At 37.4% G+C, this 12,452-nt stretch overlaps 1 protein-coding gene across 1 annotated transcript in view; it reads left to right on the top strand.

Annotated features, from left to right (window-relative positions):
• The first annotated feature begins 3,523 nt into the window (after window positions 1-3,523).
• The window catches only part of CATSPERB (cation channel sperm associated auxiliary subunit beta), a 45,958-nt gene continuing 37,029 nt past the window's right edge, over window positions 3,524-12,452 (top strand). The window contains exons 1-4 of the mRNA XM_067295683.1: window positions 3,524-3,583; window positions 6,351-6,417; window positions 7,771-7,866; window positions 8,436-8,585. Coding sequence (XP_067151784.1) covers window positions 3,524-3,583; window positions 6,351-6,417; window positions 7,771-7,866; window positions 8,436-8,585 — 373 coding nt within the window. The remainder of the gene's footprint in view (window positions 3,584-6,350; window positions 6,418-7,770; window positions 7,867-8,435; window positions 8,586-12,452) is intronic.

Below are 12,452 nucleotides of genomic sequence, written 5' to 3'. Positions count from 1 at the left end.
AGATATTTTTAAGATCTCATTTTTAAGAGACTGATCCAAAGGCTTCTGTAATACATAGAATTCTTTATACTGATTATGGTGTGCTTTGGATCAGTACTGGATATCAAAGCTGACATACTGAGATCAAGAGTCTTTTTCTGGCTATGTCAGAGACATTTTTAGATGCCTTAGGGACAACACTGTTCACCAGCAAGTCTTATTTTCACCATCTGCTGTGTGATTGAGCCAGTTTCTGTCTCAGGCCTGTTGGAAATCAGCTTGCTGGCATTTTTTTACTTTAATATCTTTGCAAGTGCAAAAAATTATTTATAATTCTATGAGCTGAGTATTGTAATATCTAGATGTTTTGTTCTAATGTTTATATCGCATGATAAGTTAGACTGTAAAAGACTTGTTGCTGTTATCTGTTGCCACTTTCACAATCCTACTGATTTAAGGGGCTGTTCAGATGCTTTATATATATATTCTTGTATGTAGCTATGTGTATATATTAATATGCATAAGGCATATATAGGCTATGTAGGGCAGTAATGGCCCTGAAAAAGAGCAGTACTGTTTTTATTTCTTCAGTCAAGTTTGCTTCCATCTGTTGAACTTCTTCATTTTTTCAGTTTGCTCCAGTGGACATTTGCCTTGAATTATCAACCATTCTCTTTTATTATTACCTGTTATTTGAAGTTCTCTCCTCTGAGGTTTGGGGATCAGGCTTTACTATGGTTTTGCCTTTGGCCAGCAAATAAAACTGCCTACAATCATGTCTACATTATATTGCTGCACAACTGTTTATGGCACAACAGCTTGTATCCATGCGCATTTCCGTGTGTGTTTATTCCATAAGAGTGGGGAGAAAAGGAGAAGCATTCAGAGCTGTGAGATCAGCTGATACCTTATCACCTGGATTGATGCTGTGACCTTTATTCACTGTCTGTAGAAGGACAAATACAGATACTTGTGAGAGAAATGACATCTTTAAAAAACAGGGACGTTAGCTATTCTCTTTAGATTTTGCTCTTAGCCATGTCTGCTCTGGTCTGGGGTATAAGGAGTCTGTGGCAGGCAGGCCAGAGGAATCATGCAGCTCATGCCAATGGTCAGCTGATCCCACGTAGCTGTGTGAGGGCTGGTTCGGATGCTCCTGATCCCTGCCTGCAAGTGCAGTAACTGCAATGTGTTTGCAATGTGAAGTAAAATATGCTAATCCACGTGAAACCAGAATTTCCTCTTGGTTGTAGCTCTGGCTGTCAACTTTTTTAAACTGCTAAAGGAAAAACCAAACAGCTACCGCTGGTCTGTACCGGCTAAGAAGTGAAATGGAGGTGAGCCTGAGCTCTCTGGCAACTGAAGCCATTGAGACAGGAAAGCTGTCCGGAGGGTGAAAGGCAGCAAAGATCACAGCCCCTGGTTTCGCTGTCAGGCGGCACCTCCTTCCCTGGCGCTCAGGGAAGGCGCAGGCAGGCGCCTGCCGGAGGAGACAGTTGGAAACACCAACAACCAACGGTCGCCTCCAGAAGCCTCCGGGTGCCCCAAGCTGAGGAACTGCGGCTGCTAACTGCCAGCAGAGCAGTGCCCGGGGAAATGCGGGTGGAGAGGTCTGCCCAGGTAGGGTGGGGAAAGGGAATAATCTCTCTTCCGCTGGGCGCGTTACAACTGCACATGAAGGAAGTGCAGAATACAGGGGGAAAAACAGGAATAAAGCTGGAGAAGTGAGACACACAGAGAAAAGAAACAGGTATGTAAAGGAGGAATCATCAAAGGAGAGAGTGCATCAGACTTTACATTTGTACAGTGCCTTCTCACCTAGACCTCAAAGTACTTTATAAGTAAAAGCTTTCCTGGTGCCTCCTGAGGTGGATGTGGAGCATCTGATACACAGAGAGTGAATTAACTTGTCCACAGCTACACAGAGGCAGTCGAACGCAGACTGAATCCTCACTCCTCTGCTCTATCAGCGACCACTTCCTCCCCTCTCCTCGTCTCACTGTTATTATGTGGTGTTGTGAGGCAGGGCCAGATAGACAACATAAACTGCGTTTAAGTATAGAAGCTGACTGACTTGCTCGCAGTCAGCAAGATGTCTAAGGTAAAAATCTCAAGCAGAATCCAGAAGTCCTCCATTTCAGTAAAAGGTGTTGTGAAATATCCTTATTTCTTGTAGAGCTGGTAGAAACTCTTTCATATTAGATTGTTAGACTGTAAACTCTGGGAGATTTCTTTTATTTTAACAGATGGGATCATTGATTTTGTGTATCACAGCTGCAACAATTTTAAAGATGTTTCCTCTCTCTTCGGGAGACGCACATTTTGTGAAAGGCAAGTTGACCTTATTATTGAGTGGTCAGTTCTGATAACTTGTTGATTAGCCACACAAGCGGTAGTTACAGAATCACTTTGGAGACATAATATTTAAATTTAACCTTCCCCTTCAAGCGTTTCATTTTAAAAATGTTTTGGAACACTGCGGGTAAAACATGACTTACAAACTACTTTATAATAAAATGGTGGGCAACATATGATTTTTATATGCATGAGGACAGTTCTTTCTCTTGCTCACTCCAGTTTGATTTACCTTTCTCATGCTGGTTCCTAGTTCCTTGCTGTTCCCCAAGGCTCATGTCCCTTGCCTATGTCATGGCAGGCACTGGAGGTGCTTCATCATCTGAGCAAGATGCAAGTGCCTGCTATTCTGATGCTAGAGTCGTTTCCAGTCCTGTAATGGTGTTATGATAGGCTCTTCAGCAATACGCTGAGAGTCAAATGTATGTCCTTTCATGTTGATTGACAGCCAGCTGGTCATTTGTAAGATGTTCCTTCCAGCCCTCTTTTTTTGTGAGTTTTTCCTGGTTTTTTTTTTCATTAGAACATCTGGAAATAATCTGTTTTCTTCCTTGGGGAAGCAGATGAGCAGAAACTAGACAGATTACAAATATAACCTGCTAATGTAGGTTGTTTGAAAGGTATTTCGAAAATGATATAGTGAGGTTTTTTCAACCTTTCAAATTCTGAATTTGAGCTTTGGCTTGTTCAGTATCATCATGGGACTTGGAGTTCCACACCATTAGGATCTATATTAAAATCCTGTTCTTCAAACCAAGCAGGTAAGTTTTCTAGGGAGATAAAGAGTAGAACCTAATCTGAATGCCTGTTACAAACAGAACCATATCTAACAACACACATCAGTCAGTCGTCTGGATGGATGAATGATGCGATGGATGGACTGAAGGATAAAAGGAGCTATAAAATGCATTCTAGCATAAATGAGAGAGTCAGCAGGAAGTTTGCATTCATATTAAGGAACTAGATCTTCAGAAATTTCTTTAATAATCACAGGAAAATTTCCTGATGCACAAGGGTGATTTTCTTTCTTAAGGTGCTATTTAATCTGGGTTAATGTATTACATGTTTCTTTCGCAAAATTAGTATTTGTCTTATAGATATTTTTGCAAGAGGTATTTCAGTAACTAAAATGTATTTGTTACCTCTCCCACTGAAAGGTAATTTAAGCTTCTCATGCTTATCGAACAAAATGGATGATGAGAAAGCAAGGTTTAAAGCAATCAAATTGTACCTAGATTCACAAAATCTGGTAAGTTCCTAGTTATGGGTTTGCATGTATTAGTTGCAATTTGTTCACTTCATGTAGATAGAAACACGTATTGTGGTTTATTACCTTATATTGTATTAGGAAGATTTTTCTAGAGATGGAATAATGGATTAACCTAGTATGTAAATGATGATAATTTGGATTTCCTTTATATGCTCGTTCTTTATTGGAGTAATATTATTAATAAAGATTCATTTAGTCTATTGAGAGGAGTTACCTAAAAAAACAGTTTGTGTTCTATAATTTACAAAGTGTTTGAACTGAGGAATGCAATTCATTGAACTGAACAGAATCACTGAATTAAATGTCAGTCATTGTTAACAAGTGACCTTAAAATTTGCACACATTAATGCATTTCACAAATGGTATTTCTTTGAAAAATATACCTGGGAACCTGTGGAAACATGTACTTGGTGTTGACCGTCAAAAGGTTTTGGGCACATTTTGAACATGCTTTCAGCTTGTCACCATAAAAGACTGCATTCCAGTTTCTTTTCTGTACCAGGAGCAAGCTCAGAAGCTATCATAGTCTTGCAGCCAGATTTTGATTCTGAAACTTATATCTCCACTTTGTAAATGCATATTTGGCACCTTCAGTTAATTGCAACCTATCACTTCAAATCTGATTGTTTTCTGACACAACTGGATGATCCTAAATATTCTCCACGCATAAGTTTCTCTTCATGCATAAAATACATTGCTTCGAGTCTAACATTAATATATGCAAGTTATGATGCATGCAAAGTTCTTTTTGTTAAAATAAAAAAATACCGTAACGTTGCACAAATTCAGGGTTTGAATTAATTAATTGTAAATATCTCTATCAGCTGACCTCATTCTGCTGTTAGTATTTGCAACCACTGCAAGTGACAAGAGCAATATTTATAAAACAAGAGGCTCTCACTCTCCAAAATTGGCAGGGATGCAATATGCATTATAATGATAACTCAGAACCCTCTATGATCCTGAACTTATTGCAAGATATCTGCTTTCAAGGACAAATAGTGTGGGCAAACCAATTCAATGAATTTTTTGTCTATAGTAGTCTGGTAAGTGTTTGACTAGCTTAATAATTGCAATGGAAAGGATAGCAGAAGATTTCTTAAGTTAAAACATTTATTTTTCCTTCCTTTTCAAAGAAAATCAGCTGTTATTTATATGATGTAGAGGGGGAAAATAGTTTGGAAGCAAGAAAGAAGTTTCTACTGACATATAACTCCGCAGGGCTTGCTCCCACCATTGAGATCTTCAACAGCACCTATTCTCAGTTCTTCTATTTCAAAATGAAACTGGTAACATTTCGTTTTTCCCAGTACATGTTTGGTTAACATGAGTTATAAAGTAGTGTCAATGACAATACTAACCCAATTGTTTCATTAATTCTCTGTGTTGTCGCAGAACCTGTGAGACCCGCAGTCATGATTAGGAGTAGGTAGATACCCTACCTGTTCTTTATTCTTTTTCTTGTCTACTAGGCAGCTGGGTTAGCTTTGCAATTCTTCAGAATTAGAGTCCAATACAAGAGAAACATGTTTAAATAAGGCTAAATGCACTTTGATTCCTTCATTGCTGATAAAGTATTATGAAGTTCAGAGCTAAAATAGGGAACTTGATGCTTAATGAAAGGTCAGGTAAGTAGTAGCAGGTGGTGGCTGTTACAACAGAGATGAATTGCAGAATTTGAAGAAATAGTGGGTGGCAAGTTGGAAGCTAGAACTTCCAGATGGAAGTACTGAATCTCCTTTGCCCAGAAAAGGAGGAGTGGTATAAGCACTGAAGGTTTCATGATCTTCTTCATATATCGTTTTAGCTGAATGGAGGAATTAAATACAGAACAAACATGGAATTTAAGTTTGGGTTGTTCAAGTAGCTCTCCAGATTTTCTTTAAGCTTCAAACAGATCTCAAAGCAGTCTTGACTTCAGTTGAGGGTAAGATATCTAAATTTCAAGAAACTTCTTCCACGTCATCACAAAATTGCATAAGAATCTGAAATTTAGTCTTAGCTCCAATATATCTTCAAGACACATCTGGTGCTGTAACTAAGGCCTGTGCACACCTGGATGCTTTGCTGCTTTATTGACCCTGGTATCATTACAGTAGTACAAACACCCTCAGGTAATGAAGTTTATTCTTCAAAAGCACATTATACTGCTATAACTGTTCTCATACAGAGAGAAGTTATTCTAATATGGATCACCTTCTGAGTAGCACAGTTGTATCCCCATCAGTGTTGAACTGGTCTAATTGTTTTTACAACTGATATATTAGCTAAACCTAAAGGTTAGGCTAAAATTTCACTGTATGTTAAAGGACTGGTGAAGGTAGTGTGATGTCAGATCTATCAGCACAAGCTGTTTAAAAAAGAAAAAAAAGAAAAAAAACAATTTTTATCCAAGTGCTCAAGAGAATATATCCAAAGGAAGGTATTTCTCTGATCAGCTAAACAAAGGCTTGGTATGCAGTCAGGGTTTAATGGGACAGATACAAAAGCATAAATGACTCCAAGAGTTCTGTGAATCAGCTGAGTCCTGGCATATCCTTATTGGCTTCAGCCAGAGGTAATTTGAAGGAATTTGCTCCAAGGAATTTTTCATCCAGCAGCTCTTACCCTCAGCCTTGTACCCTGTAATGGTGCAGTGGGTCATGGGCAATTAGGCACATAATCTGGGAAAGGGGATGTTTTTAGATATGGTCTTTGCAAGAAAGTTTTATAATCTCTTCTAAATACTGTTTTTTCCTTTCTAAAGCAAACTGAAGGCAGTGCAAGTACTTGGAACATTGATATCCCCAGAGTAAACATTACATATAATACTGGTAAGAATTTTAAAATCATACTTCATACCAGCACATTTTTCTTTGGATTCAGTTGAGCTTTTTCTGGATCTTTGATGTTGTCCCATAGTTAATTAACTTTCCTGTGTGTTCTGCTGTGTTAAATACTGTTTAATTTTTGCTGCTACTCAAATATTGCAATTTTTTTTCCTCTTACAATGCTATTGTACCCATTCTATAGGTGGTTGGTTTTGCTAAACTTCCTTAAAATATAGTATTATCAGTGTATTTCCTTTCATTTTTTGTTATTTTCCAAGATTTTGCTGGTAGGAATGCAGTTATTTATTGATGGATAAAGGCATTCGTTGCTTACTATAGCAGAAATGACTGGAGTTCAGTCTTAAAGAAAGTCTTTTTTAATAACAGCTCTCCCCACTTGAGAGTTCATATCTACAGTCACAGTGGCATATTTGGTTTCAGACTCCTGGGTTTTGTTCATTAACACCCTGTTTCTTTCAGTATCCTTGCTGTTCGTGTTTGTCTCTTATAATATACCTGGTTTTCATATTACTTTTTGTGTAGATTGTCTTTAACTTTCCTTGATTCAATCCTTGATAAAGAAGTCCTTTAGATGCTTTCTCTGTGCTCCTTTATGCCTGCAATCTCTCCTAATTTAGTATCTGGTCACTTTAACACTTTGCTGAGTCCTGCTTCCCTGACATTATTGCAGATGTTAAAGAAATCCACATGGCACTGATCACTGATGTTGCATTAAACATCCTCACAGTCTAAGCTGTTGTCAGCTTACTCCAGAGAAGTGGTTTTCTGTGTCTATTGCTGTGCTAATGCTAGTACACTGCCATTAGGGTTAGAAGGAGTGGGACTACAAATGCAGACAAGTTTCTGAAAATCTTTGTCACTATGCAATTGTGAAAATGCGCAGTTGATTTGGAGATCTTGATACTAGTCTTCTGCCTGAACTAATCCTCAGTAGTGTGACAGGAGTCATTTTGCATAAAACTGGGCATTCATATCTCAAAACCGTTGGTGTCCCAAACACTGTAGTTTGTCACCTTCCTTACCTGATACTCTTTTACCTAACTTTTAGCTGATGCAGCCAAGACGTTTCCAGTGAATATTGAGAGTAAGGAAACACTAGCTTTTATGTGTAAAATATCCAGGTATATGACTTCTTATATTTGTCATATTCAGCTAACTTGTTATATGAACTGTTTAGCTCTGTGTTTTTTCTAGCCAGCTCCTGGTGTCCTTGCTCAGTAATCAGTGGTTACTAAAAAAGGCTCAGTGAAGAAAGTCCCTTCTGTGAGTATTGTTCTTCTACAGTATTTCATAAAACTGAAAGATATCATTAATATTCATTTCATGTTCAAGCAGATGTTGCTCCAATAGAGGAATGGTTTGTAAAATTCAGAATGCATCATGGACTAAATATGTTTACCACTGAAGGAACGTTACTGGATATTCTCAGAGGTGAGAATAAGAGAAGCCCCATTTCTGTTATGTTGAAATGGAGACTGAATTCAGAATACTATCCCAAACATCTTTCCATTGAAACCTAGTCCCAGCCACAGGAGACTTGCAGCTGGATTTCAGATCCTGCCGCTCTTAAGCCTAATTTTGCAGTCTTCATAGTGTTCTTTTCAATACAGGGGCATGTAAAACATAATTTAAGAAATAATAATTAAAAAAAAAACTCTCTTAAACTTTACACAGATCTTTTTGTCACAGTACATATACTAAATACTTTCGCACAAATGTGTTTAATAAATTTTAGTTCTTCATGTTAAAAGCATAGTCTTATTTTTCAGTGATATTTTCTTTCTTAAAATGTGTCTGTTCATGAATGTATTCTTCCTTTTGTACTAGAGGTAAAGCTATCTAATCAATTTATTTTCTTACATGCTTACTATGCTTAACCTCCTGTCTGTTATATTTGTCGTCTTAGTCCCCAAATCTGTAATGCCTGAAGACTGTTTCATATGCATACAGTTTATTTATGCTTTATCTGTGTTAAGCAGCTAGACTTTTCTCTTCCACAGAACCAATTCTTCAATGGGAACTTGGTGAAAAAATATCTGCTGAACGTCTTGATGCTGTGATACCTCATGTAATAAATATCACATTGTCAAAATCTCCTTGTGCTGATGATGTGGCAGTTATTGCTCTCATCTGTAATGCTACAGCTCAAGGTAGGTATAGATCTCTGGGCTTTCACAAATGCAGAGTGACTTTGACAGGTGAAAAGCAGTGAACGTGAAAGAAGCAATATTTTCTGAATTAGTAATAATTTCTCAAATTACCTTCTGCAGTCAGCTGTGTTCTTCTTCTAAAATGAATTTAGCCAATGAAACAGTCTGGTATAATGCTTTAAATAAAATTCAGGCATAGCCAGAGATTAAATAGAAGTATATTTGCTGTATTTCTATATATTTTATATTTTATTGATATATTCTCACCCTGCCTATTGAGTTTTATTCCTTTGTTTGTGGGGGGGGGGGGAAAAGGCAGAGCATAAAGAAAAAAGATCTATAAAGGCTAGATGAAATGATCTGAACCAGAAAAGGACATTCAGAAATCTAGGAATGTTTAATTTAGAAATAAATAAAGGAGGAAAAATTGGATATTTCTATAAAACAACAAAATTGCCCAGGAAAGGCCTTTTAAGCATATGCTTCCAGAATGAGGGCTCTCAGTGAAGAGCTTTTTCTTTTGTTTTAAGGCAGGTTGTAAATACTTAGACATCAGTATCTTATTATGTGTTGGAACAAAGAGTAATCTGGTTTTCAAAAGGTCTGTGTGGCTTTTTATACAGACAACAGACCTGATCTCTGTTGTTCTTATATCCTTAATGGGACTCATCTCTCTCGATTTGGTTATGTACAATGTGGGCATTATTTCTTGCTTTGTTGCCTAAACTCCTTTTATAGTCAAGAGAGAGAAATAAGCCTTTTTAGGGTGCAAAGTTCATCTCACCTAACTGTAGATGGATGGCAGATAATTCACATGCTGACATTGCTTCTCTCATAAAGGAAATCTAGACAATTGGTTCAGGTGAAAATACTTACGTGGTAGATATTTAGGGTTAGATGAGAGAAATTCCACCCCATCTCATGTCCGGATGAAATGTTGACTTCTCTCTCCAACATTCCTCCCATGCTTAAAATGATTTAAAAAATTCTCCTAACCTCCTCACCTGCTTCTCTCCAGATCTCCTTGCAACTTCCTTTCTCATTTAGACAGCACCTGCCACTGTCCTGTACCTCGTATTTTACTTTGTCCTGCAAGATATCTGCATTTTTTTTCTGCTAATGTCACAAGATTCAGCTTTTCCTACCCTTTCACAGCATCAGAAGTCTCATCACCTACCTTCTCTTGGTTATTACATCTTCTGTATTAGGCAACGCCAGAGGAATCTTACATTTTCACATACATTCAGAATGCTGCCACACAATTTTTTTTTTTACATTTCCTTGCATCTCTCTGTTAACTCCTTTACTGTTACTCCAAACATAAGCTGTTTTTCTTTAGTATAAAAGCTCTCACAATAGCCTCTCCTTATTCCACCTTTTCTCATTAAGGGTTTATGATATACCTATGATGCCCCTGTCTCCCACAGGGTTGTTGAATTTTCTGCTGCACACTTTTTTGTTATTTTTCCAATGCTGCCCCTCACTCTTGGAAGAATTTGCCAATACTTTCAGACCTGTCTTCTTATTGTTCTTCAAATCTGTCCTCAAGGCAGTCTGCCAAGCACCAACAGCTCTAAAATTCAGAGTGTATTTAGATTGCTGCTATGAGAAACCATTGCCTCTCATGCTGAACAATATCTCATTGTTTCCTATCTGCAGGTATTCATTGTGTCTCTTGCTTAGTAAAACAGGGACCATTTTACATTTTTGTTCTGTGTTTATACAGCACAAATCGAAAGGGGACATCCCGGTCCTTTATTAGGATTCCTATACACTGTGGTAGTACAAATAATCCATTACACCAATACTGAAATTATGAGAGTTACTAATAATACTTAGCATTTTTCATAGCACTTTCCAAAAGTGCATAAGTGCTCTTTTCCTCATTTTCCAGATAGGCACCTGAGGCACTGAGCAGTGATATACCTGGCTTCAGTTATTCAGTATGTTGATGGATTTTTATTCCAGTATCTAACAAGTGGTCCCTGCCTCAGACTTTGTGTTGATCATTATCCAGGTCCAGGAAAAAGTCACACTGCACAACAAGTATTATGCAACTGACGACTAAAGGCTTTAAAATGTCCTGTGAAAGTGGATGTGATGAGCTATTACTGGAGATAAAGGTTATGCTAGATAGTCAGTTGACAAGTAGAATGGTTGAATGAACCACAAGTCATAATGTTTTTAAGGGTGATCTTTTAGTCTTACCTGTACACAGGCTATGGAGTTTTCCAGCATTACTTCTAGAGAAAAGTAATAGTCACATTATCTCTGTGTCTCTCCATACTAGTTTTTCCAGGCATTGGTGAGTTCAGCCATGCCATGCAGACCAGTGGAGCCTAAAAGACATTATGTTTCTATGAGTTTTAGAAAATAAATGGCTGGGTAAAAAAATTCATGTGCCAGTGAGGAAGAAGTAGCAACCTGTGCTCATCCTTTAATAGACACCACACAGGAGGCCCTCAACATAAGTTTTCTATCTCATGGAACTACTTATTTGCTGTAACACGGTGTGTTCTTTAGAGGCAAATCTTTTACATGTCTTATTAACATGAACAATTTCAATATTTAGCAAACTAGTCTTACATACCCTTCTATGTTCTGCTGAAACAGACTTTACAATGATATACAGGCTCTAGGGTCGGCAAGGCCAATAAAAGTGACTGCTCCCATCTAATGGCAAATGAAAGAACAGCAGAAAAATAAAAGTAAATGTAGTGTCTGCTTTTTTACAGCAATAATTATAGACATGTAAGAAGGCATGTTCCTAGATCCAGAGAGTTCCAAAATAAGACCAAAATAGGCCAGCAAGGGGAAAGGTAACATGAAGATAAAACTACTAAATCATTTTAAAATATTTTTAACATGCTATCTAACATTACAACAGTACAATTTTAAATAAATATTGACCAAACTTTTCATCCAGTTTTTATTCAAGTTGGCTTTGAACAGAGCTTTGACCACACAGCAATTTTAGGATTTGACTGGTTCTATTAAAATGGTAGTATGTGCTGAACAAAATGTGCTCAGAAGAGAAATGCAAAAGAGGGTAGGTATATGGCACAGTATAATCAGGTATGGAAACTATTCAGTCATCACAGTGATAGAAAATAAGAGGCTTCATGAGATGGCAAAGTCAAATCTTCTTCCAAATTTACTTTTTAGTCTTCCTTTTAGTAGTTTCCTTGTTGCCTTTTGGCTACAAAAAGTAGAAATCACATGACAGATATCATTTAATATTACTAGTCCAGACCCAGATGATTTATCAGAACTGCCATACGTTCTGTTAAAATTTACACTGTGTTTTTCAGAATTATTTTACAATTTCTTACACGCTAGTTGCAATGAAACATTGTATTATAAAACATCGGGGTAGAAACCCAGCCAAAAGCAGTTGATAGGAATTCTTGTTGAAAATTCCCTGAGAACTTTTCGACTTTTCATTACAAAACCTGACACATTCACATGGAAAAATAGCATCTCATAGATATGAAGGCAAAACTGGCTTGTGAGGGACCAGCATTTGATCATTAAACTCAAGAAACTTAGGGCCAACTAAAAGTGTGTGTCTGCTTACACCTTCAAATTTCATTTTTTAGATATCTATCTATATCTATCATCTCCTTCATTTGTCCCTCCCTCTTCTGTTTCTGTGCTAATATTCTTTACAACTTCTTTGCTTTAAAGTTCCATTTCCAAACTTTCTGAAAAAGTATGTGGTGAGTAAAACCCTTTAAAACAAGCCCCCAGAGCAGGATGCTCACAGCTCTTTAAACTGAATATTGCTCAGGATGTTACTGTGAACTGTATTTGAAGTGAGAACCATCTTTCCTTTTTTCTTGTACAGTGTTAAGCATGGACAGTTTA

The sequence above is a fragment of the Apteryx mantelli genome, chromosome 4, assembly GCF_036417845.1.
Source record: "Apteryx mantelli isolate bAptMan1 chromosome 4, bAptMan1.hap1, whole genome shotgun sequence".
In the NCBI taxonomy this organism is placed as follows: domain Eukaryota; kingdom Metazoa; phylum Chordata; class Aves; order Apterygiformes; family Apterygidae; genus Apteryx; species Apteryx mantelli.
Note: the sequence above shows the minus strand (reverse complement) of the source record. Positions and strands in the feature narration are given on the sequence as shown.